Raw genomic sequence first — 27,613 nt, 5'->3', positions numbered from 1 at the left:
CGCTTTTGTAGATTTTAAAAAATATTGGATTTTTTTTTTAATATCTCACAAAATATGCAAACCTGTGAACAAAAAAAAAAAAAAACTAATTAATTTTATAAAATAAATATTGGGTTAAAAAAAAATTTACTCACCAAGATATTTATAAAAATTTTAACAGATTTTTTTTTGTCAACATTTTAAGGGTTAAAGTCAAAAATAAAAATCTAAATTTAAAGTGACAAAAAAAGGGTTTAACGATTGATTCATTGTGACATCGTTAACGGATTTATTTATAATCCTATTAAAATTAAGTATTTATTTTTAAAACATTTGTTTAAAAAAAAAAATGTTTACAGAAAATTCAATTTTTTATAAAAATTTTTCACATCGATTTTTCAAGTCTTGATATTTTATAAAATATTAATAATTTCGTAAATACTTTTTCTTCTTTTACAATTTTTATATTAATTTTTCTCCAAATTTTGTGTTACCAAAGTGTACACATAAATACACAATAAATAAAAAGTGTTTTATCAAAACACAAAATAAAATTTAAAACGGCACGCGTTCTTTATATTTTATATTTGTTAGTTTGTATCTAATATTCGGGAAGATTAAATTATTGACGATCGGCCTAATACGTTAAACATATTATTAACTAGACAATAATGAAAATCATCAGTTAATGTATTATTAGTAGAGCAAAAGAGTAAATACGTTATTTAGTATTTATGATAGACATGAGGACAATAATGCATGACTATGCACGGACCAATTGTGGTGGTTAAACGATTAATAACCAAGTTCCCGATAATAATTGTTCAACCGTTGGTACATAGTCGTACAGCCAACGCAGAGTACTCTGTAATGACAATGACAGCGATATGGCACAAACAGTTTTGTATGCGATGGAACAATTTTCGCTATCTCCTATTAATTATAAATATATACCTGGACAGAGTATAACCGGACATATATATCTACAATATATCAAGTATACTTTCATTGAATTAATACATGGATGCGCTTATTGATCATGTTACAGAGTACCCGTTGATTCTATTACGAGGCTTGTTAATTAATTTAATTTAATTCAATTAAATTAAACATCGCGTGAAATAATTTATTTAGCGACAATTGATTATTCTAAGCTATAATAATTTTGTGACGGCGCGACGAGCATAGTAAATCCGCCTCCGCAGTATTTTTTTTTATTAGCCGGTGAAGCTGATGATCGCGGCGAATCGCTTATGATAGTTCCGCAGCTGCTTTTCAATAACTTCGACGAGCTTTTCCGCTTCAATGCTAAGTACTTGGCCTTTAGTTCTCGCAGTTCTTTATTCAGCCTCTCTACTTCGTATTTATACTCATTCGTTCGGGACTCCCACATGTTCAGCTCTGCAGTTAGGCTCTGTATTAAAAAATAATCATTTTCATTTTGTTTGTTCTTAAAGAAATAATTAATTTTTTTTTTTTTTTTTTTTTTTTTAATTAAATATTTGTAAATCAATACACAAGTTTTAGTACCTTCATCTGCTTGCCTCTTTCTCGCAGAGCCTCTCTAGCCTTAACGAGATTAGATATTGATTGCGGGGCTGGCTGCTTCGCAAGAATTTGTCTTAACTCCATGTACAATTTTTCAATTTCCTTTATCTTATTGCTTTTTGATATCACGAGTTGATTCATTTTAAGTAAACGTTTCTGCAGGATTTGGATCTTTTTTAATAGCTCCATTGTTGTTGGATCCGATCCCTGAAAAAGTTAAATAATTATTAAATAAAGAGCTTTATATTATTTTACAATATTTATCGAGCTTTTTATTACTGAACGTAGAGCTGTTATTTTTTTTTTAATGATTGAATAAAAATTAAAAAGTAATTATTTACAAGTGAAGTTCATTCTATTTTTGGCCATATTTAGGTAAAAAATTAATATTTAAAAAATTTTTTTATTACTAATTTTTAGATTAAATTAAAAATTAAAAATTAATTTAAATATTTAGATTAAAATAAAAATTTTTGCTTTTAAGAGTTGGAAAAAATTTTGGCTCGAATGTTTTTGGATAAAATTTCTATTTTATTTTTTTTTTAATGTTTTGGATATATATATATATATATATTTTTTTTTAAATAAATAAAAAAACGAAAAAGTTTAATATCACAATTTTTTTAAAATTTAAAAATTTTTTTGAAAATTTTTCTAAATAATCAATTTTTTTTTTAATGTTCGTTTTTTTATTTATTTAAATCGAATTTATTTATTACTGCAGAGTTGTTATTTTTTTTTTTTAAAAGATTGAATAAAAATTAAAAAGTAAATTAAATTAATTTAATTTTTAATGCAATCGTTTGTAATTGTAAAAATAAAAATGTAAATTAATGAATTTACTGTAATCTGGGTTAAACGCGACAATAGAAGCAAACAGCTCATTAAAATGATAAAACCAATTATAAATTAAGAATTCAATAATTGCAGTTTGGCATCGAGTTTGACTAATACCTTATTAAACATTAATTATAATAATTATATAATTGGCGAACGATAAAAGGAATAAATGAATAGTAAAGTAGTAAAATAATGTCAAAGCTGACAGTGATGAAAATAACAAGACGAAGGCATTAAAAATAAATTAATAATAGAATAATGAAATGAGCAGACACGAAACGATTATTTTTACTTCAAGTTTTCTCCAGCGATGAATATTCAACGGGTTCTGTAGTTCTTCTTCAAGTGCCACGACTTTGAGCCGTTCTCGTGTCATATCGCGATTCAAGTGTAAAATTTCATGACGCAAATCACTCGTGTTGTTCAGACTCTTAACTAACAACACTTTTTCACCTCGCAATTTATTTATTTCTAATTTTACTAATCTGATATCCTCGAGCCTTTGTGAGTACTCGGCCTCGCCTTTGCTCAGTGTCTGGTGCAAAAGTTTTATTTTTCTGGATTGTAAATTTAATTCGTCATTTCGACGAACAAGCTGCGTGCCCAAAACATCTCGCTCGTTCATAATGTTGTCAATATCTTTTTTCAAACGACTAACATCCGCATCAGCAGTTTTAACGCTCTCTCGTAACTGTTTCTCATTTATTTTATTGTCCTCCAGTGTTTTACGTAAATTCGATATATTTTTTTGCGCCGATTGCAACTCAATTCTCGCAGCTTCTTTTTCTTTTTCAGCTTTCCTCAGACCTAAAATAAAATCAATATAATTTATATTATTAAGAGAATAAGCAAAATTTTATGGCCAGTATTGATTTTTTTTAATTATTAAATTATAACTAAAAAATTTTTCTAGTTTTTTATAATTGAAATTTTTTTTTTATTTTTTTGTAACCATTTTTTCGGTAAAAAAAATTTTTTTTAATTTTTAGAAGTCGGCTAATTTTTCATATATTTATATATATGTATATAATATCGACGTTTTTAAATATATAAGCTCATCCCGAAGTTACACTCATCGAGACCTTTTATTTGAGTACCCACATCAATTTTTCATATATTTATATATATATATATATATATATATATATATATATATATATATATATATATATATATATATATATATATATATATATATGAAAAATATATCAAAATTGCATGTGGGTACTTAAATAAAAGGTCTCGATGAGTGTAACTTCGGGATGAGCTTATATCTTTAAAAACTTCAATAGTTAAGAAAGTACCGCGCAATTTAACAAAAGTAATTATTTAATAAATCAAAATTTTATTAGTCAAATAGTGGCTGCTAGGTCGCTAGTAAACTTTATCGAACTTAACGATATAACTTTTATACTCAAACACATAACTTGTGATTTAGAATGATAAAAATAATTTTTTTTGTATCCCCCTTGATTCTATTAATTCTATATTCTCTAGTCGTCTCTATTTTCTCAGTAGAGTTATCACTAAATTCCGAGTATGACGAAAATTAATCACTCACAAAACTCTCCCTTGGCTATACTACTTTCCTTAATTGCGAGCTCCTCCTTCAACTGCTCTATTTGGTGAACCATGAGCTTCAATTTGTCTCTCAGTTCGTTGATTTCCTCTTTTTTAACAGTCAAATTTTTATTACACATATTTTTTTCGGCTCGGGTGCTCTCAAATAAATTCTGCTGATGTCGAAATTTTTTCTTAATTTCCCCCAGCTCCTTTGAATAATTCACCACCTCAGTCTCTTTTTCCTTCACCAGATTCTCCGATTCATCAAGCTGATTTTTAAAAACAAATAAACAGGCAATTAATTACCCGGAGAAAAAAGCGCGAGTATTTTACAACATAATATAGTATAAAAAAAAAAAAAAAAAGTATTAAGAAAAATCTGAATCACCTGGTGCTGTACTTGAGCAACTTGTTGACAATACTTGTCCCTATCTTTTTCAAGAGCCTCAATTTTTTTATTCAAAGAACAATTAACATGTAGTGCCTCTTGGAGCTCGTCCTCGAGTTTCCGTTTACTCAATTCCAATACACTAATCTCAGCGTGAGTTTTTTCTAGTGTGTCTTTTAGATTTTCAAGATTTTTAATCACAACGTTCTTTTCCCGTACGGCCAAGTCAACAGACTTTTTTTCCTCGGTTATTTGACGCTGGCATGAACTTAAATGGATCTCGGAGTTTTTCAAAGCAACTTTTACGTGCTCGAGATCCTTTTCCATTTTAGCGCGTTCCTTATCGATCTTAGTGTATTTGCTGACGCTCCAATCATTCTCGGCTTTACTCTTGGACACTTCTTCCTGCAATCTATTTACACACACATTTATATTATTATCATTATCATTAAACTTTATAGATTGTATTACAAGTGATAATTTTTCCCCCGTACTAAAAAAAAATTTAATTGGATCAAGTAAATAATTTTTAAAAATTTTTTCTAGGTTTAAATAAATCTAAATTACCTTGTATCTCGTGAACTATTGAAATTTTTAAAGATATAAGCTCATCCCGATGTTACACTCATCAAGAGCTTTCATTTGAGTACACACATGCATTTTTCATATATTTTTCATATATACATATATATAATATATATAAATATATAAAATATATGAAAAATTGATGTGGGTACTCAAATGAAAGCTTTCGATGAGTGCAATGTCAGGATGAGCTTAGATCTTTAAAAATGTCACTGGCCACAAAATTTTGCAATAACTATTTGGCAACTGCCTTGTCATTATTAAATAATAATAATAATAATAATTTTTTTAGTGCGTAAAATAAAGAATTAAACGGAGATTGCACTTTACCATCGAACAAAATAAACCACCTAAAATAAAAGCTAATTTACAATAATAGTTTAGCGACCATACCTTTTAATTTCCTGAACTGAAAGTTTGTATTCATTTGCCTTCTCAACCAATACTCTTTCAATTTCTTTGACCCGCTTATTCGAATTACTCAATTCCGTTTGCAGGTTTATTCTCCCGGTCATCAATTTGCTCACTTCCTTGCGCAATTTTTCGTTAGCCACTCGTTGCTCCCTCAGGAGATTTTCAATGCGACTGACATTGCTGGCCGAGTTTTTCACCAAAGTATTTGCAGCCTGAAAGTATCTATCTTCATAAACTCGAAGTAGCCAGTAGTATAAAAAAAAAAAAAAAAAAAAAAAATCATGTAAATCAATCAATTATCTGCCCTTAAGAAATAACTTGAATTTTCCAAAATAAAAAATGATATTAAATATAAAGAAAATAATCTTTTTAAAAATTCAAATAGAATCTCATGAAATTCAAAATATGATCTCGAAAATAAAATCCCTTTTAACTTACATCATACTGACGAAAACTCGTTAAAATAATATTTGTAAAGTCAAAGGCAATTATTTGTTACATTTTCATAAGCACTCTCGAAGCTAGCAAGCTACTACCGAGCTTCAATTAGCTTTAAAACATTTCATTAAAATTCAAAGAATTATTCTCTGAGAAAGTGCTAAATCAATGGTTACAATTCAACATAATCCGTGAATAATACTACCTGCAATAGGTTGGCTTTTATCTTGAGCTCTTCCTCAAGTTCTATTATTTCTCTCTCAAGTCTTTCGCGAACCAACCGTTCTTTCGATATTTCATTCATCTGAACTTCCATGTTTTCCTGCATCTTGCTTATTTGATTGTCTACCTCACTCGTTTTTTTCTCCAGTTCTTCAATGTACATAGACTTGCTTTTTATACTTTGTTTCAAAGTTTCTATTTCGTTTGTCAGTCGTTCTTTTTCAATAGCCGAGTTTTCATTTTGTTTAGCAACTTCACCGCTGTAATAATAATAATAATAATAGAAATAATAATTTCATTTATTTTTCATTTGCTTATTCTTATTACTTTGCAAACTTAAAAAAATAAAAAAAAAAAAGTATTTTATCTTCTTAATAAACAATTAATTAAATATTTTAATTGAAAAAAAAAAAATATATCTATATATATATATATATATATATATATATATAAATAGATTTTGAAAGTGTTTTAAAGTATGGCATTATTGCTTGTGGCGCATATAATACGATAAAACTTATTGTAAATTTTTGTGGCAATTAACTATTTTAATCTACTTCCCAATAATCTTAAAGCTCTTGATTTTTGCCTTAAAAAGTTGACAAAAATTTTGGCTCTTATGTTTTTGGATAAAATTTCTATTTTTTCTTTTTTTTTATTTATTTTTTTTTTTTTTTTGAAAAGTACATAAAAAAAACAAGTTAAATATTACAATTTTCTAAAAAATTCAAAAATTTTTTTTGAAAATTTGTAAAAATTGTAACAATTAATTTTTTTTTTAATTTAAAATTTTTTTATGTATTTAAAAAAAAATGGATCAATAAAATCAAAAGAAAAATAAAAATCAAAATGATTGACCCTACTTGTAAATATTTACTAAAGTTATTAAGCAAGAATTTTGGAAAGTGGATTAGATCTATATTGAAGTATAAAATAGGTTATTATATTGCATTGCAAATTATTGTCGGAAAACTTTGTACTTTGTACATTGCATTAGCTAATGTTTGTATAACTTTACGTAAATACCATTAAATATTATTATACTTTTGTGGTCTGCTTTTCTATGCACAGGTGTCATGTACCTCCGTAGAATCCACCCCAGAAGTAAAATAAATATATAAATAAAATAAATAAATGAAATAAAAATGACTAACTCATCGTCAATATCAAACTTTTTATTCTTCTGTTCAATTTCGCGATTTAATTTATTGATTGCAATCCGTAAATTTTCGATAGTCTCTTGGGCGTTTTGTTCTCGGGTATGTGCCGTATCAGCGAGCTTTGAAACTTGAACTATTTTCTCATTTAATTTAGCTATCGTGAATTCGTTCTCCTCTAGTGTTTTCTCAAGTTCATCGATTTTGTTTGTTTTATTCACCAAATCCTCCTATTGAACAGAACAGATCAATTATTTTATCCTTTTAAATTAATCCTTGACTGTAAAAAAGCATTAATTGATCTCTCAACGCCCTGGCACTCGAGCTGTGATCATTAAAATATAATTTATCGGTGTTTTGACTCTCGATTTTAAACAAACACTTATATTACAGTAATTTACCTGAAGTTGTCGAAAATTATCGAGTAATTCCTCCTCATCCCGACGGCATTTGTACAGAGTTTCAAAAAGCCGTGTGTACTCTGTTTCATAGGCTGCCAGCGTTTCATTGTTCTTCATTTCGTTCACCAGCTGAATGTATATGTGTGGGACAGAACGAAAAGAGGAAATTATTCAAGGGAATAGTATTGATCGAATGCCTATTAAATTGGATATAGACTTGAGAAAAAGGCAAGCTATTAAAAATAAAAATAAAAATAAAAATAAAAATATTAAAATATTAAAATAAAAAAATAGAGAAAAAAAAATATGACTAAACGGAGCTTAAGAAGTCGAGAAGTGGAGCAAACATTTTTCTTGCCCCTCACGTATTATACATTACTTAAGATTTCACAAACTCCTATCCCAGCAATATCTATATTAATGAACGGTCATTTATCATAGGCGTAATTATAATATTTAATACATTAATTCCTTTTCGTGTCGTTTGTGTTTATCATTTATTCTCCGAGAAATATTTGTCATGATTATTCTTACTCGAGCGTAGTCGCGTTCTAAAGTACAATAAATGCTTCCTGCAGAACTTCCTGCAGCCGATGGTTCACCACTTTCGCTTCCGTCTTCCTGTAAATAAATATTTATGTTAATATATTTTACTTTTTTGGCTTACTAATCATAGATCTTTTTTTTAGACATTTTTTTAATAATGTCGAAGTTAAAAATAAATTTTTTGTTTTTATTGAAAAAAATATTAAAATTAATTTAGTGGATTTAAAAAAAATTGTTAATGGAAATTTTTAGAACCATTGTTTTTGTTGTAATTTATTTTTTATAAAAATTAAAAAAATTGACTGCTAAATTCAGTAATAATACTAAAGTTAGCCGACGTTTTTAATTTTTTAATTTTCTTTTAATTATTAAATTAGAACTAAAAAAAATTTTTTAAAAATTTCACGCCTTGTTTTTCCAGTTTTTTTACAATTAATATTTTTTTTTCTTTTTTGTAACCATTTTTTCAGTAAAAAAAAAATTCTAGTAATTTTTAAAAGTCGGCTAATTTTTCATATATTTATATAATATTGACGTTTTTGAATATATAAGCTCATCCCGATGTTACACTCATCAAGAGCTTTCATTTGAGTACCCACATGCATTTTTTATATATTTTTCATATATACATATATATAATATATGTAAATATATGAAAAATTGATGTGGGTACTCAAATGAAAGGTCTTGATGAGTGTAATGTCGGGATGAGTTTAGATCTTTAAAAATGTCAATATTTTACAAGATAAAAGGTCATTTCTTAATTATATATCAAATTAATTTTTTATTAAATTAATTTTATTTTCATTTCTATTTTTTTGTGGCACTGGCTATAAAATTTTGCTTATTCTTTTAATAATAAAAATTATAAGTGAAAATTTTTAGAAGCATTTTTTTATTGTAATTAATTTATTATAAAAATTTTAAAAATTGACAGCTGAAATCTAACTTCAGTACCATAAAAAATTGTCTATTTAATTTTTAAAAATATCTACATGTTAATTTTGTTTTCTGATTTTTTAAACTAAAATTAATTAATTAAAAAAATTGTAAAATAATTTTCAAAATCAAATTTTCTTGCAGATAATTGAAGGAAATTAACTGTCAAACCAGCCAAAACAAAAGGCACCAGACAAGCTTGCTAGTTTAGTTATAAACTAAATTTATAAAGGCCCGTAACTTGCTTTACACTAAAACTATTCACTCGGAATTTAATCTTTCATCGAAATCCATGAAGGGGAGGCTAATGGACCAATGAAAAAGACTTGGGAATACCCAAAACATAAAAGGTTATTAACTTTAGGAAGCCAAACATTAACGTCATGACATTATTCAATTATCCAAAGCTCTAGGACGTGCAAAAAAAATTATCCAGTAAAATAATAATTGATCCAACGGTGAGTTAATTATAAAAATTCATATCAAGGGTAGCATTTATTATTTTTTTATTAAAACAATGAATAATTAAAAGTAAATTTACTCTCTCCATTTCAGCGTTCATTTCCATCTCCATTGTTCCAGCGATGAATGATCGATTCCGCTCGGTAAGTTATTCACAATATACTTCAATATAAATTGTATCGTTAATAAAAATGCTAATTAATAAAAATAATAACAGTAAAATACCGATAAAAAATGCCAACTAATTATTCAGATGATAATTCACGGAGTTTATTATTTCTGTAAGCTGGTAGCTAGAGCCAAACTTTGTTTCATGTATCCATGGTAATGAAAATAATATTATTAAACATCTATATATACTTTGAACTTCGGGTAATTCATTCTAAACCCTGGATGATCATGATAATAACAATTGGCATTTAATTACTCGATAAGAACTAACGGCGCTTAAAATTTACAAGTTAAATAAAACAAACAATTTCTTCTTAAATCATCAATTAGATTTTTTTTATTGATAATTAATAATTAATTTATACAGTACTATAATAGGCAAGTTTTCAAATATTTATCAACATAAAGAAATAATAGAAAAATAATTTCATCCACTTAAATAATCCCACTCCATTATTCATATACATTTTTATAAAAAAATTCTCCATACTTTATTTAATTTGTTTTTTAAATACCGACATTTAGTTTTATTTATTTTTACTGATATTAGTTTAAATATTCATTTTTTTTTTTTTTTTTTTTTTTTTTTTTTTTTTAAATACACACCGATATTTAGGCCAACATTAACAGGCACACAGGATCAATTTTAACATTTATAATCAATAATTATAATTAGCTAGTATTTTATTTTCTAATCACATTTATTTATCTTAAAACTTTGATAACGCATGTCTTTATAACAAAAATAATCATTACAAGAGTGCTCAGCCGTGTCAACGACAATGATTAATGCAAAAATAATTTTTTTTTATTACAACTAATTTTTTTTTTTTTTTGAATTGCAGTTAAATACACTTTTTAATTTTTAAAATAACAAATTATTAACCACCCGAAATTGAGCGTATGACGATTACAACTAAATAAGTATTCAGACTTCACATTTTCAATTTTCTAATTAATTATTTTCATTTCAATTATTTATTATTTGGAAATTACGAAATAAAGTCTGATTTTTTTTTTTTTTTTTAATATTTAAACATATATATATAGATATATGTATATGTATATTATATATACAATAATTAAACAGTCTTCTTAATAAAAAAAGGTTATTTACATTTTTTTTTTAAAACATTCACGGAAAAAAGTAAACTGTGAATTTCACTTCTGGTTAATTTTTATAGTTTCAAACAGTAAATCGGGGTGGCAAAAATATAAATATTACAGAACTTAATGTAGAAAGTGTAAAAGTCACAATTTATAATTTAATATTAAAAATAAATTTGACATTTGATTTAAAACAGTAAAAATTCTATTCTTAAAATATCGCGTCTAATGCCAAAAGGGCGTATTATAGTAGTTAGATAAAATTCCATGCCAAAAGGGTGAATAAAAAAATTTTTTTTAGAATTGCTCGTAAAGATCTGCAGAAAAAAAAATTTTTTAAATAAAAAAATTCAAAATTTCGAAAAACATTCTTCAAAATTGTTCAGAGAAAGTTTATATAAAAAAAAAATTTTGAAAATTATTAATTTTAAATTTTCATCCTCTTGGACAGTCTAATAATTAAAAAAGCATACGAATTAAAAATTTTTTCGCGTAAAAATTTAAAATTTATTCACAATAAAAATTTTATTTCCAAAAACATTTTTTTTTTTTTTTTTTTTTTTTTTTTTTTTTTTTTTTCATTTTTAGGCTTAGAACATGTTTACAAAACGATTAGCACAAGAAAAAAAAATTATACGTCCTTTTGGCACTAAGCACGCGACATAAATTTTATCAGTCCAAGCAAGTCAATAATTATAGCTTGATTTTTAGCGTTGCGTTTAAAATTCACCATTTTACTTTGTAAATATTGACATTGCTTGTATTAAAAAATTAGTAATTGTATTTTATACCTTTTTCATATCATGGATTATTTTTTAGGTAAGAATTTTTAGTCAAAATTCTTAATTATTGCACTTTAAAATTTTCGACATTTAAATGGCTAATATTACTGTTTGAAATAGTATTTTCACATAAAAAATAAATTGTAGCATTTAAATAATAAATTTAAAAAAGTAATTATTAAAATCATAATTTTACTGTGATAATTTTTAGCAGTTGATCATTACTTACTAACTTATTATTTATTACAGTTTACTTTTTTCCGTGCAATGAACAATATTAAGAGTAAATGTTTTCTCATGTCCGATAGCGTTATAAAAAAAATGAATAATCATAAAATAAAGAGTTATTGTCTTTAGATATTTGACACGTGAATATGAAATAATCCCCGAGTGTCATTAACAACAATAATAATAATAATAATAATAATAATAATAATAATAATAATAATATAATAAATCTTTGTACATCTGTGCAACATAAAATATTCAACAATAAAAAACAAAGGAGAATTATGAGTGAAGATGTGTATGGTTGATAAAATGATAATTAAGACTGTAAAGTCTACGAAAAAGTACACAGCACTCATGTCATGTTTCGTAACATGTAGAATGTAAGTGGCGTATGAAAAGTGACGCATGAAAGAGCTATTCAGCTAGTAGAGGCGACATGAGAAACAGTAAATGGCGTGACTTGATAGAGAAAACACCTGTTGCAAACTCTGACTGGTTTAGTGTGTCCGTAACGAGGTAATGGGACATTGTTGCTGCTGCAACGCCCACAAAATACTTTGCCGCAGTTTCTGCAGTGGTGTCTGCGTCTTACGACAGTGAATCCCGCTTGACAGGCCATGCATCGCGGTGCATCGTTGTCTGGAATCCATGCGGGCGCTCTTTCTACACACTCCTCCCCGCGTTCTGTCGTGATAGGACACACTGAAATTTATCAAACATTTATATTAGTCTCAAGTGAAAATATCATTTTTAATTTTTATAAAAAATTAATTAATTTAAAAAAAAAAATTTCTAATAATTTTTTTAAATGAAAATATTATTACAAAAAATTATTTAATTACTTAAATATTTATTCGCTAATCAAATATTTGCTCTATCAGACTGTTGGCTTCACACTGCTGGTAAATTAGTTTAACGTCTTACTTAAGTCAGATCAATTGTTTACTCTTTAGCATCTCCAAATAAAAAGTGTATTTAAATCATTTTTTTTTTTTTTTTCGCTTTAAAATCATGAATAAATTATTTCAAGTACTTAATCAATCAACCTTGACCGTTAATCAAAAAAATTTATTTACTTTAACAAAGTGACTATTGAAATATTATTTTTAAACTTTATTCTTATCTATAAATTACTTCGTGCTGATTAATTTATATATTTCTTCTTCTGTACTAAAGAAGACAAAATATTTACCGTCTATACGATAAATTGCAATTTATTATTATACTGAATTTAAGAGACATTTAAAAACTTGTTTTTAATTTTTATAACAATTAAATTATTGCAAAAAACAAATTCCACTCGTACTTTTAAAAATTTTTTTTTACAATAATTTTTTTAATGATAAAAAATGCCTGATAATTTCAATTTCATCTTTAAAAAAGCGATACTAAAATTAACTGACGTTTAACAATTTTTGATTTGTTTAATTAATTAATTTATAATTTTTTAAACACTAAAAAAATTGCACGTATGATTTTTCAAATTTTCTACATGTGAAATTTTTTCTTTTAATATTTTTGTAATAATTTATATATATATATATATATATATATATATATATATATATATATATATATATATAAAAATGATAAAAATTTTCATAATACTAAAATTAGCCGACGTTTTTAATTTTTTTTTTTTTTTCATTAATTAAATAATAACAAAAAAATTTATTTTAAAAATTGCACTTACAATTTTTCAAGTTTTTTTTACAAATAAAATTTTTTTGTAATAATTTTTTCAATAAAAAAAAATTCTAAAAATGATCAAAATTCGTCAAACTTAATTAATATTAAAAAAATAAAAATACTAACTCGTATCATTATCATTAGCGATGCTGGTAATGGAATCATCCTCAGGATCATCATCATCGTCTTCCTGATTCAAGTCTTGTCTCTCAAGACTATTACCATTACTTAAAATCTCCGTGGAATGTAAATTATCATCGTCAGTTGGTGACTGAGTATCAGCAGTCCCACTAATATTATTATTATTATTTTTCGTATCAATAGTATCCTGGTCAGTCTCGCCAGGCATGCTGGTGCTGTTCATAAGGAAGACACACTTCAAAATATTCCTCAAATCAGAAGCGAAGTTAGTCTGCAGCTGATCGGCGACGCCAGCAATGCAAACAAAGAGCCGATGAACTAAATCCTCGGAGGACCTAAATTTGGCCCTGATCTGATTTCTGTTAGCAATTTCGGCGGCCTGCATGGCGAGGGCTATTTCTTCGTCATCCTGGCAGTCGCTCTGGAACTCGCTGGTCTCGGAGCTTGAATCGTAACTAGAACTGGAGTCAACGTCGGGGTTGGACCGCTGAATGAGGGAAATATTAATCGCAGGAGGATTTTTAATCCCCACAACAGTGCAGCGATTTTTCGACGACTTTTCCCTCAATTCAGCGCTACGACCGTCACTGATACTAGCGTCATCAGCTCCTGGAGAACCGGACTCAATCCCAGGAGCAATAAGACCTGTTTTGTCCGTCCGGCGACCCAGTCCATCATTAGGCAGCTCGTCTTTTTTATTATCACTCAAATTCGTTGTTCCTCGTGTAATATTATCACTCTGTACAGCAGAACTGACGTCTTTCTTCCGCATCTTAGTTATCTGCTCAGCCCGGGACCTCCGGTGGTCCAGGAGCTTGCGGTTCGGCGGTGAAATGCCGCTGGTATTCGTGCGCTGACCAAGATTGTGATTCTTCTGCGACATGTCAGTCCTTGAGGACTCAAACTGGCAATTCAAACGTGAGCTGCTTCTCTGCGGGCTGTGGTGATGGTTGCTAAAATTAGGCATCTGCCGCATGTTATTCTGCGTGGGATGCAGCGAGCCCCCGTAACTCGTCAGCCGAGGATTAACGCACCGATCGACAGAATTCGATCTCGAGCTCTCGGTGCTCAATGACAAATTATAAGCCGAAACATTGTACGACAATTTTTCCTGGACACTATTGTGATTTTTTTTAACTATTTTACGCTCAAATCTTCGCTGTCGCTTCTTTAATTTAAACTCTTTGGCCTTACGTACTGACATTTTATGCTGGGCGTATCGCTCGATATTATTTCCTATTTTATTATTTATATCCTGGTGATTGTCTGACGTAGACGGATAATTTTTGCATTTAATATCCTGCCAGAATTCTTTGGTCGTTGCTGGTGTTGACGGATTTATATTTAGATTTAAATTCTCCCAATTGTCGGAGTAATTTATTTGAATCGAGGACGTGTTAGAGTCACAGACAGACACCTGTCCGTTACCGTAAGCCAGACCGACGAATTCTTCATTGGTTCCATTAAAATTTGAGGATATTCTGTCGGTTATTTTGGACGTATCACTACTGCCCATACAATTACAATTACAATTACAATTACTATTACTAGTATTTGAAACACAATTATGATTATCGAACGTAGAACGTCTCAAGGGACAAACACAAGATTCATCATTAGAATTTTTGTACTCCGAAGTGGAGCATACATATGTACAACTAGAACCGAGATTCTTATCGTCATCCAGCTGGTGATCATCATCTATTTCATTGGCAAAAGTTTTCTTTTCTTCCGGGCTCTTATCATACAAACTGGTATTTTCCGAAGATATAACAGTGCAAATACCAGAGTCGGTTTGCTCAGATATCTCATTACCGCAATCTCCCTCTAGCAATAAATTAGAAAGAGTTTTGTTAGCTTCCGAAATAAGTTTCTTGGCTTTAACATCAACAAGCAAATTATCATCAGTGACATTATTATTATTGTGTGTAATTTGATCCAAAAGATAATTTTGAGGCAAGTCAACATTAACATTTGTACTGGCAATATCATTGTTACTGTAAAAATTATCCGGCGTATTATCGTAATTTTTATTTCCTATTTCGTCATTCTGGCATTGTAATAATTCATTACTCCCGGTAGTGTAATGGGAGTCTCTCGGATTTATAGCTAACATTGATGACTGGGACTCCGTCGAATTGCTGTCAAGCTGACCAGACAGAGATTGTTCACTACTATTAGCTGGATTAGTAATCGTAGAAACTAATTGCGCTGTAAATTTACTACTGGCATTGTGACGTAATCTATCGGCTCTTTGATCCTCGTTTATCGGGAGTACTGAGGCAGCTGTTTCTCGTCGATTTACTGAATTAATTAACAGGTGATCTTGACGACGACGACGGCTATCGGAATCGGCATTAGTATTACTATTACTATTACTATTACCATTATCATTACCATCATCATCAATTACCACTCGCAAACTTGATTCTCCTCCATTTAACAATGACGAATAGGCGTGTGGATACGCAGCCACTGTTGTGGTGATAATAGTGCGGTGATTATCCTCATCCTCGCTGTTACCTGATACAGATACCGCTTGCTGTAATTTTCTTTCACCTTTAACATTGCTCTCCTGGGTCATTATTTCGACCACGTCATTAGCGACTTCGTCCATATTTGTTCCATTGTTTTTGGTAACGGTGTAAAAATCAACCGCGAAGTTTTTGCAGTTCGGGTAGTCAGAGTAGAAATTGTGGACGAAGTTTTCTAGCTCATGCTGGCAGGCGTTTCGTGTTGACGGGGAAATTGGTACTGTTGGTTCTTCATTTGAGCACAGTAGCTTCTCAAGCATGTACAGCTCGCGGTTGTTTAGAGTCCAGAGGAGTTCGCGGATTTTTAATAAAAGATTCTGTAAAAAATAAATTTATCATTTTTATTAATTAATTAATTAGAAATATTAAAAGGTTCATTCACTTTATATTATTTTTATTGAAAAAAAATTATTTGTAAAATTTCTTCAATGCAAAATTTATCTTCACTGGTAGAAAGATTGGTTTGAGTCAAAAAAAAAAAAAAAAAAAAAAAAATTATTGAGCCAAAAAAAAATATATTTTACAATGATTGTAAAATTTTGTACTATAGTATAATAGTCAGTTAATTTTACCTAAATTTGACGCCCTGATTTTTGAACATTGTTTCTTTTCTATGTATATCCAGAAGTAAATAAATAAATAAATAAATAAAATATTTTTTTAAAAACAAAAATTTTATCTTAACTAAAAAATTTATTGTTTTCCTTATTATAATTTTTTTTTTTTTTTTTAATCAAGCTAACCTTTTTTATCTTTGTTACAATAAAATCTAATCAAATTATTCAAACAAAATTTAGTATAAAATATAAAATATTTTTTTTTAAACCAAGAATTTTATCTTAACTCAAAAATTTATTATTTTCTTTATTATAAAATTTTTTTCTTCTGAATCAAGCTAACCTTTCTTATCTGTGTTGAAATAAAATCTAATCAAATTATCCAAATAAAATTTAGTATAAAAAATAAAATATTTTTCAGTGAACATAAAAAAAAAAAATAAAATAGATGATTTAGTGTTTACTCTAAATGGTCTAAACATTTCACTGATTGTATCAGCAGAATTGAGGCACAGAGGACCACCAGGAGGAGCCAAGAGCCCAGAAACAATAGCAAGCCTCGGAATGGTAAACATTAAAGCAGGGTCGTAGTTGTCGACATCCGCTTGATTTAGCAACCCGCGCTCTAGAGCTCTCTGGAGTGTTTCGGAGAATAAAACACAGACTAATTCCTGTTGCTCGTACTCCTTTGTCGACTTAACTGGCACCATCGCCGCGACGTAGCAAAGCTCAAAATCGGCAAACAATCTGTCGAATATTTTCAGCGACTCGATCAATTTTTCCGTCTCCATGGGATTGTGCACCTGGAACAGCTCCTGTTGAGTGAACAAACGGTGATTATTATTATTAGAGTTGAACAAAGAGAGGACATACGCTTACACGGAAGGTCATTAGCACAAATGAATAGTAAATACCTTTAAATTCATGTGACCTTTGAGCGCGTGCTCTCGCAATAGATTCCGCACTATTTCCAGAGATTTAGTGAGTGCTTTGGCTAAAGGTCTCATCGCTGAACTTTCAACCTCGCGGTTCATTATTGATGAGCCCGCGGCCAGACACTCGGCGCCGAACCAGAGCTGACCCGCCAAATTCTCCTGCATCACGTCGTCCGGGAATTTAACGCGAAAATCCCGGTTAGCTCGGCTGTCCGGTATCAGCTCGTCCATTATTTGATTGCAGATCGTTAAAACTTTGTCCTGACAATGACGTAACTGGTTTACCAGGGTTGTGCAGCGCTCTGGCTCCTGTCGACCATCGAATGAGTCCAGTTCGCAAGCCACCGCTGTAAGAGCTTCGTTAGCGTAGAAAAATTGAGCCAGCAAGCTCGTATCGTCTCTCTGGATTGACAAAAAATACAAAATATTAATAAATATTTTTTTTAAATTCAAACCTTTAAAAAAAAATTATCATTAATAAAATAAAAGCCCCAATTATTGACACAAGAAACAAATTTATGATTTCATTTTTTTAAGCATTAAATATCAATATCCCTGAATTTTTTTTTGTGACAATATCTCAAGTAATATTTTTACTAATCAATCTATTTTTTTAAAATGCTAATCAGTAATATTTAATAATTAATTTTAAATAATTAAATAGAGTATCCGGATACACGAATTATTGACAGGTTAAAAAACTGATTGATCTAATTATTGACATACTTTAGCTCCAATTATTGACACCTATACTGACACTATACAAACTTCGAATCATCTGCTTATTCTTATATATCGAAACTTATTATTTATTACTTTTTTTTTTGATAAATAATATTTAATATTTTGAACTGACGGTAATTTTTTTTCAATTTTTTAATTAATTAGAATTTAATAAAAATTTGTAAAATAGTTATTTTTATTACAGATAATTAAATATATTTAAAAATAATTTAGGGTGTCAATATTTAGACCCCTGTCAATAATTCGGGCTTTTACTTTTTTTTTTTTTTAATTAAGGCTGATTAATTTTTTATCTCACCTTGGGTTTGAAATAAATATTTTAATACATTTTTTATTACATAATTTTTAGAAAATATACTTGAAGAATTTTAAGTGCTAGAAAGTGATAAGTCTACCGTGAAAAATTCTTTGTTCGCTTTGTTTTGCAGATGATTTTTTTTGTTAACGGTTTAATTTAATCTCGATAGGAATTACTGTGCTCAATGAATCATTTCTCAACCATACAAGTACCAGTTTTGTTAAATTACCTGTCTCTGTAATTAACACACAAATAACACTCAGACAATATTGCCATTTACTCGAGCATTTTGTAAAGCAATTTAAATAAAATTTCCATGTTTTTTTTTTTCTCAATGCCTAAATAAAAATAAATTTTTTTTTCGATGAGATTTATTTATAAAATATATCGTCAATCTCATAGAGCCAGATTTATAATAAATAATAATAAAATAGCGACCGGCAGATTGAAGCGTGACATTTTGATCTATAAAAAAATAAAAACAAGCATTATTGAGCGCATTTGTTTTTAGTTGCACTTATATTATTGACCTCGATAAAAACGGATGAGCTTAATTGATAATATTGATTGTATATACTCTGCTGGAGTGTGAGAATTCTTAAATCACCACATGGTTGTTAATACTTCATGCATCATGCATCATCCATACACTTCAATAAAGATATAGTAAACATATTTTCCTCTGCTATTATCCTTATATAAACTTACTCAATTTTTTTTCGCACTCATTCTCATTCTTACAAAATATAAAATGTTAAACATCGATTAATATAAACTATTTTATGATACTGAAGTTCTTACAAAAAAATTACAAGAAAAAAGTGCATATGTAAAAAATTTGAAAAACTATACGTGCAATTTGTTTTAAATATTTTTTTATTGCTAATTTAATTAATAAAAAAAAAAAATAAAAATTTTTTAGTGTCGGCAAATTTTAGTTTAATATTAATTTTTTTATTTTTATTTATTAATTTATAATTGAATTAACACTTTAAAAAAATTGCACGTATGATTTTTTAAATCTTCTACACGTGTAATTTTTTTTTCATATTTTTGTAATAATTTATATAAAAAAAAAAAAAAAAAAAAAAAATTTTTTTTTAATTTTCAGATGTTAGCTAATTTAATTATAATATTTTATGAAAATAAAATTGGCCGACATCTAAAAATTTTAAAACTTTTTTTTTAATGAAAAAAATTCACTTGTAAAAAATTTGATAATCTGTAAGTGCAATTAAAAAAAAATATTTTTCAGTTTTAAATTTAATAAATTAATCATAATAAAAAAAATTGAAAATGTCGGCTAACTTAATTGTTATTAATATTTCATAGATTATAAATAAAAAAATAAATAAATAAACTTCAGTATCATACTATTTCCTAAATATTAATTCTTTTGATAACAATTAAGACAAAAACAATTTTAAAACACAATAATACAATTGACACATAAATCTACGACAATAAATATATATCACCTTATATATATATTTATAAATATAAATCCATATAGGTATAAGTTTATATACATTCATGAATTTATATATTTACAGAAAAGTACGTCATTGACAAAACTACGCTGTCTAAATTAATAAAACTTTTTTCATGATAGTCATTGTCATTATCCATTCTCTCACACACACATTCACTACAATAAAAAAAATATATATAACACACATATGTACTTTCCTATCTTTACAGACTGTAATACCGGGTTTAAAATAAAATTACACGGGTACACGATTAATTACAAGATAAAAAACACACTTGGACATTATTAAAAGACATATGGCTGTCATGACATTGTCAATTTAGTTATCTATTTTCACGGAAACGTGATATTTAAATAAATTTTTTCTTATGTTCCCAGCGAGTATTTTTTTTAAAAAAAAAAAGGAAAGCAGACCTCAAAAAAAAAAAAAAACAGTGGAAAAAACTGATAGAGTGGGAGATGCAGTCGCTGATAAAAAGTCAAGAACAAAAAATTAAATCTAGATAATCGAGTTTCTGTAGAGGAAATAGATTAATAGTAGTAATAATAATAATAATAATAATAATAATAATGAAGAAAATAATAAATAGCAGGTACCTTGGGTCTGTAGAACCATTTTCTGATGGACTCCATTGCCGTACGTGCAAGTACACAATTTAAATAAAGTAAAATATATGTTTACAATAATGATGATAATAATGATGTTGAGAGTTAAGATCTCGAGCTAGCAGATCACTACGACTTTCGCGCACCTTGTACTTGCGTCATAGCGACGCCCAATCCATACAAAGATGAACACTATTTCCACTAAAATACAATGTTTATTTATTTAGAATAGTTAAGCGCACTTATTGTTAGCGGCTGGTGACTGGTACTTACTCCATCGTCTTATAAAATCCGTCCCTGGCTCTGGCAACTGTTTGCTCCTGCTCCTGCTCGGTAACCACTGTAGCAAGTTGTATGTTGTGTGTAGTATGTATTTAGTACGTATGATATTATATTATGTGTGCAATGCAATGTACGATCTACGGTTTATTTTTTTACGCTGCGGGCCGCTGGTTCTACTCGAGTCGCAAGTCTAATGTGTACTTTATTAAACTTCCGACAGACGTCGCACATCTGCGCACATTTGGCCGTCGTTCTTCAAACGCCGTTTAGCTGCAATTTGCTCCAGCCCGAGATTTGCGTCACTGCGCCTGCGTTTTGAATCGGCGCATGCGCAGTTCTTTTTTGCAAACAAAGAAATAGAAATATTAAAGTATTGTTAACAATTTATTGTGCGGATTAGATTTTTATTTTATTTGTAAAGTGATGAAGGTGTTTTGGAGATTTTTAGTGTTTTTTTAGTGGTAAGATTTATTTTTTTTGGGATTAAAAATATTTAATTTTGTTAATGGAATTTTTTATTTCAGATGTCGGTTGTTGCTGCCATCTTTATTGGGACTTGACAGGTTAGGATTCTTCTTTATTACAAGTAAGTACGTAAGAATAATTTTTTATCATGAAAATTTCTTCTGTTTTAAATATTAAAAGAAAACTAATTTTTTTTTTTTGTTTATATTTATGATACAAAAGGTTAGCCGGCGTTTAATATTTTTTATTTTTTTTTCATCAATTAAATTACAAGTATAAATATACTTGAAAAAAAATTCAGGTATAGTTTTTTAAATTTACATGTCAAATTTTTTTTAATAAGAAATACAAAAATTAATGAAAATAAATTTAGTAAATATTTAATCATTTTTAGAATTTTTTTTCAACAAATAAATTATGGCAAAAAAAATTAGGGAAAAAAATTGACATTTAGAAATTTTTAAAAATTAAAAATCATTTTTTTATTAAAAAAAATTAAATAATTGTCAAGTGACAGCTATAACTTTAATGTCATTTTTCGTTACCGAGATTAGCAAACACCTGACTAGTTATTTGGATTTAATAATTTAAAATTGAAAAAACATTTTTAAAAAATTGCATTTATGATTTTTTGAATATTTTAAAAATTCAGGGAAAAAAGTAAACTATCCTAAATAATAGTCGATTTATAATAAGTAATGATCAACTGCTAAAAATACCAATTTATAAAAATTTATAAACATCGACCTATCAAAAATCTTCTAAAAAAATTTTTAGCAACAATCTTAATCTCAATTAAAAATAATTTCCAATTAATAAAAGGCTTTTTAACAAATTGCATTTACACTTTCGGTATAAATGTGCTTTAACAACAGATTCATTTAAATATTCACAAGCAATCACACGTAAAAACAATTTATATTTACACCCGGCGAGAATCTTCAATCTGAATAATTAAACGAGAGTTTTGTTCCGACGAATGAGTGAGTAAAACAATTAACTTTTATTTCTGCTCTATAAAAATATTTTTTTTATTTTTATAATAACTATTTAGTATTATACTATTATCGATACAATTATTGTAATTATTATTGATATATTTTTTATAAACTTGACAACAATTATGGCAAATTTAGGGCAGTGTATTTTAAGTTTGTAAATACGGAGGGAAGATCCGAAGGGTTGTCAGGTATTGAAATTCGACAATCGCTGCCTAATAGTAATTAGAGTTTAATTACAGACCCAAGACAAGATTATTGTTCCGTCTTAATAATCGGCGTTTGATATGTGTTGGATCACAATAATTACTTTTTGGAGCGGGCGGTGGGCTTCTTTGAGCATGAAAATTAAGTTTTCCATAGATATCGACGCGATAAGTGCGTGGGGGTGGTTGTTTTATAAAGCGCGAACCATCCTCACTTGGCACATTGCTTATACAGATCTTGAAGGTGTTACAACACCACTAAATATTTTAATCTTTATTCTAATTGCTGATTAATCAGTATTTTCAAAATTTTGTGTTCTGTATTTATATAATTTTAAATAGTTATTTTATTATCTAAAGGTAAGTGCAATCAATATTTTATTATAAATAAAAATTAATAATAAAGAAATACAATGCATGTAATACTTCATATAAATATAAATTATTCTCAGATTAATTAATTAATTTTTATTGTGTTAAACATAATTTTTCCATCAAAAGTATTTGTGTTATCAAAAAAAAAAAAAAAAAATAGTATTGAAGAAATTCAAACTTAAATTAACAATTTTAATTAATTTATACTAGAAAAAAATTAAAATTATGAAATTTTTATTTGAGTTTATAATAAAAGTAGCGATAATTATTATATTAAAACTTTATTTTTTTGCATTATAAAAAAATTTAATTTAATTTTTTGGTCGCTTTCAAGCTTTGAATTGTCTATTACGTTAAAAAATTCACCTGCTTTTCTACCGACCGCCAGTTCGTGAATTATCTTTCGTCCTTTTGTTACCCGCGGATAGAATCACGTGGAAAAATATTAACAGCTGTAGGAAATGAAATATTTATCCAAAATTGAATGATAATCATTGCAATTTTTGAAAAAATTACAGTACTAAAAAAATACGATTATTAAAAAATTAAAAAATTATAAAAATTACTGTTTTAAAATTTTTTTTTTTTAAATACATTTTTTACTGAATTAAAATTCTATTTTTTATAGAAATTTTCTAGTTTTTTGCTCAAGGAACCTAATTAAAAATTATCACATTAAACTAAACTTTTTTTTTATAAAAAAAATTAAATTTAATTATTTTTAATTTATTTAATCGAAAAAAATTTATTAATTCAAATTTTTTAATAATTTTTACAAAAATATCTTAAATAAAATTATTGATACAATCAATTCATAATTTTTCCAAGTAAAAGTGTTTAAAAAAAAATTGCAATGAGATTTATTAAATAAAAACACTTAAATCCGATTTTTTACAAATTACAATTAAAATTCTATTTTTAATAGAATTTTTCCAGTTTTTTGCTGAAAGAATTTAATCATTAAAATTAAAACATTAAACTAAACTATTTTTTTTTTTTTTTTTTTAAAAAAAATTCAATTTATTCAATCGAAAAAAATTAATAATTAAAATTTTTAAATAATTTTTACAAAAGTGAGACTTAAAAAAAAAATGAAGAAAAATAAATTTTTAACTCCAGTATATATAACATTAGCGTAGCGGTGGAGTAAATAACAATAAATAGCGGGTTAATATCTTAGTCATTGACATGAGTCACGATGAACGCATGTAAATGTAATATAAGCGGAAGAGCAAGTATAATATTATAATGTTTTATATAAAACTTTCGGTGTATATATATATATATATATATATATATATATATATATATATATATATATATATATATATATATATATATATATATATATATATATATATATGTATAAATAAAATACGGGGCTTAGGCGGTCGCTATATACTGAAATACAAGACCAAGAAACAACACGAGCGTATTATAGAGGAGACATAAACGTTTAGCTGTCTAAGCAGACAACACTGGTCCTGTCTCTTATCCGCAAGACACTTAGTAGCACTTACTTTTATCTTAATGACCAGGGACGCGAGTAGCGTTAATGGCCTCTCAAAATTAGCGTCTCGGGGCACCCTTTGAAAATTTTCAACCAACATACACATGCCCATAAACATTTACACAATGTCATCAATGCATTACATTTAAACGGTACTATTTACTTGGACTTTTATGCTTAATAAAATTTTATTTATGTCCCTATAATTTTTCTGCTTGTAAGTTATATTAATGCAAAGTCATTTAGATAGTTTAATTTAATTTGAATTTATATTTATTATTTTTTTAGTGCACATAACACTCGGATAATGCACTAATTAATGTTATTACTCATTACAGATGCTCTATCTATCTTGGACACCAGTTATTTTATCCGTTGTAATCATTACTGCAACTTGTCAGACTTTTCAGTACAGCCGCGGCTGGACTAACGGCAAGCGTGATATCTCTCCAATTGGCTTCAATATCCAGGATTTTAAGCCTGATAATTTTAATACTAACAGTATTATTAGTAATGATAATTTGCATAATAATGACGGAACAGTTCAGTGCAATTTAAAGAAAATTAAAGTCCTTTTACAAGGAGATCGTCGGGAACAGGTGAAATTTTATCACTTAATTTGAGAAAGGCTGGTTGGAATTTATTTCAAATGTAAATTTTAATTTATTTATATTTTTTTTTTTAATTCCGTATTTAAAGTTAAATTTTGCTCGATTTTTTTCTACGTAAATAAAAAAATTGTTTAATAAATAATCGAGGTAAATGTTTTGGGTTTTAACTCGGTTGAGGACTCAGTGTGGGTTCAATTCTTGAAGAAACTTGTCCTCGAATTAAATAGATGACTAGTGTAGTCAATTAACAAACCCACAATTTTTTTCTGAGTCATGTACTTTGTAATTTAAATTATTTTTATAAAGAAAAAAAATTATTATATATTTTTTAATTAATTTTATACAAACCTGTCAAAATATTCAATAATTTATTGACTCAATTTTGTGATTTTTAAAATTTTCTTCAGTGTAAAAAATCAACTTAGCTTGAAATTAAATGGAAAAATTTAGAATTTGCAAAAAAAAATTATTCTAATTTATTTTTGAATATAAAAAGGTTACAAAATTTTTAAATAAAATTTTTTAGTACTAATTTTAACCATTTTTTCTCGAAATAATTAATTGTAACAAACATAACAATAATTAATGATTAATTATTTTTTAGATATACTTGTGCAGACTGCTGGAAATTCTATCAAAAATAAACAAAGAAGATAAATTACCCAGCCACTATCGACATCCTATTTTTGAAGTCAACGATATTGATGATTAATAATAACACAAAATATAAGTATAATTATCGTGGAAGAAGAATATTTATTATAATTATAATTAAAACTATTTATTATAAAAATTGCTTTAAATTAATAGTGTAGCGAAAGCATTATTAATGAGTTGTGAGCATGTGAAATAAATATTTAACAAACCCAGACAAAGACAATAATTATTAATAATTATTATCAGCTTGGTTGAGATCGAAATAGCAGGAGAATTATTATATAAAACGAAAGATGACGATGAAGTTACGTGAGATATAAATTCGTAGACAGACTAATGCCAAGTTGACGAGTCATCTGTCTTCGAGCTGACACGGAGTTTTCATCGATTCCTCGCGGGCCGTTAATTAAATTTTCGCCGGCCTAATTGGACGTCGGCCGGGCTGCAAGCGAGCTCTGCTCCAAACGAGATATATAGATCTACTATCGGGGTGGCCGCCGGTGCGATGCTCCTGCTGGTGCTGGTGATGCCAACCGCTCTGAGGATTTTCTCTGTCAACAGCAAGATGGAGTGAAATTCTGCCGAAGAGAGACATACGCTGACTCAATGGATTATCAAGTGCGATTGAGATGCGATTTATATTATATTTTCCTAACTCGATTATCTTTTATTCCTTTTATATATATATATATATATATATATATATATATATATATATATATATATATATATATATATATATATATACGTATCATTTTGATATTATTTAACCGATCGATTCCACGCAAAGTTCACTTACATCAAAGAATATATTCGCTTTGATAATTTCATTAAAATTCTGTTTTTGTTATTGATTTTGGGTTGACTTCGATTCAAGATTTTACACCGTAAATCCAAGTCTTTCAAAATGGGTATTTAACATAAGAAATTAAAACACGTAGAAGTGTTTTAAAAGTGACTACACAGAAAAAAAAATTTATTTGAATCAAGTAAATAATTTTGAAGAATTTTATTTTTTAGATTTGAGTAAAAAAATTCTTAAACTAAGAAATGTTTCTTAATTTAAATAAATTTTATTCAATTGAAAAATTTTTCAAGAATTTTATTTGATTCAAGACAATGAAACTCTTCAAAATTATTTTTTTCTTGAATCAAATTAATTTTTTTTTTCTATGTATAATGAAGATAGGAACAAAACACTTTATGTGTATTTTATTAATACACTTAAATTTACAGTATTTCTTATTTCTTCAATGATAAATTCATCTTGATTGACATTCTGCAATTTAAATATAAATTAAGAGAACTTTTAAATTAAACATAATTTTTTAAAGAAAAATTATATTAAATTAATATTAGCTTCCGTTTTAGTTTTAATTATCCAAAGTTTGACAGATGTGAATTTTCTGAACATTTTTATCCTTAGAAAATTTCCAATGGAATGAACATTGAATTATTTTTATTTAAATAATTATTTAACGCTCTACTTATCAAGAAATCAATTTCTTTCCATAAATATCAATGAATTATAAATGATTGATAATTTATTTAAAATATAAGTATTGAATCGTGTCAAAAAATTTCTATACGACTTTAATAACTTCACCAATCTTGAACGCCCTTTAAATGTCTTTGTCCATTTCAGCACTTTATGTTTAATGGCGGACCACGGGTTTTAAGACATTTTTGGCGATTACAATAAAATTTAAAGGAATTGAACCCTGATTTCTTACAGAAATA

The 27,613-nt window shown here is 27.4% G+C and overlaps 3 protein-coding genes across 4 annotated transcripts; 1 reads left to right on the top strand and 2 right to left on the bottom strand.

The window, feature by feature from the left end:
* Window positions 1-435: 435 nt before the first annotated feature.
* On the bottom strand, window positions 436-9,594 carry LOC141530426 (cilia- and flagella-associated protein 58). Its single transcript, XM_074247508.1, has 11 exons — window positions 9,562-9,594; window positions 8,070-8,156; window positions 7,536-7,664; window positions 7,132-7,364; window positions 5,961-6,237; window positions 5,297-5,529; window positions 4,319-4,730; window positions 3,929-4,199; window positions 2,660-3,174; window positions 1,510-1,734; window positions 436-1,393 (listed from the first exon to the last, which is right to left on the bottom strand). Exons 1-11 carry the CDS (start codon window positions 9,592-9,594, stop codon window positions 1,124-1,126), a joined length of 2,685 nt encoding a protein of 894 aa, XP_074103609.1. The 3' UTR covers window positions 436-1,123.
* A 609-nt stretch (window positions 9,595-10,203) lies between these two features.
* LOC141530532 (lateral signaling target protein 2 homolog) lies at window positions 10,204-21,274 on the bottom strand. Of its 2 annotated transcripts, XM_074247699.1 has the most exons (7): window positions 21,043-21,274; window positions 20,761-20,970; window positions 18,672-18,906; window positions 17,609-18,031; window positions 17,159-17,509; window positions 13,589-16,454; window positions 10,204-12,475 (listed from the first exon to the last, which is right to left on the bottom strand). In XM_074247699.1, the coding sequence occupies exons 4-7, from the start codon at window positions 17,858-17,860 to the stop codon at window positions 12,192-12,194; spliced, it is 3,753 nt and encodes a 1,250-aa protein (XP_074103800.1). In that variant the 5' UTR covers window positions 17,861-18,031; window positions 18,672-18,906; window positions 20,761-20,970; window positions 21,043-21,274; the 3' UTR covers window positions 10,204-12,191. The 2 variants fall into 2 exon arrangements, with proteins under 2 accessions (XP_074103800.1, XP_074103798.1); XM_074247697.1 differs by lacking the exon at window positions 18,672-18,906.
* A 3,669-nt stretch (window positions 21,275-24,943) lies between these two features.
* On the top strand, window positions 24,944-25,936 carry Crz (corazonin). Its single transcript, XM_074248876.1, has 2 exons — window positions 24,944-25,204; window positions 25,821-25,936. Exons 1-2 carry the CDS (start codon window positions 24,944-24,946, stop codon window positions 25,926-25,928), a joined length of 369 nt encoding a protein of 122 aa, XP_074104977.1. The 3' UTR covers window positions 25,929-25,936.
* The last annotated feature ends 1,677 nt before the right edge of the window (window positions 25,937-27,613 follow it).

This window comes from Cotesia typhae, unplaced genomic scaffold (genome assembly GCF_013202065.1).
Source record: "Cotesia typhae breed Kobodo isofemale line unplaced genomic scaffold, CoteBio_Ctyphae contig_5, whole genome shotgun sequence".
Taxonomy (NCBI): domain Eukaryota; kingdom Metazoa; phylum Arthropoda; class Insecta; order Hymenoptera; family Braconidae; genus Cotesia; species Cotesia typhae.
The sequence above is the reverse complement of the archived record's forward strand: the minus strand, read 5'-3'. Positions and strand labels throughout refer to the sequence as shown.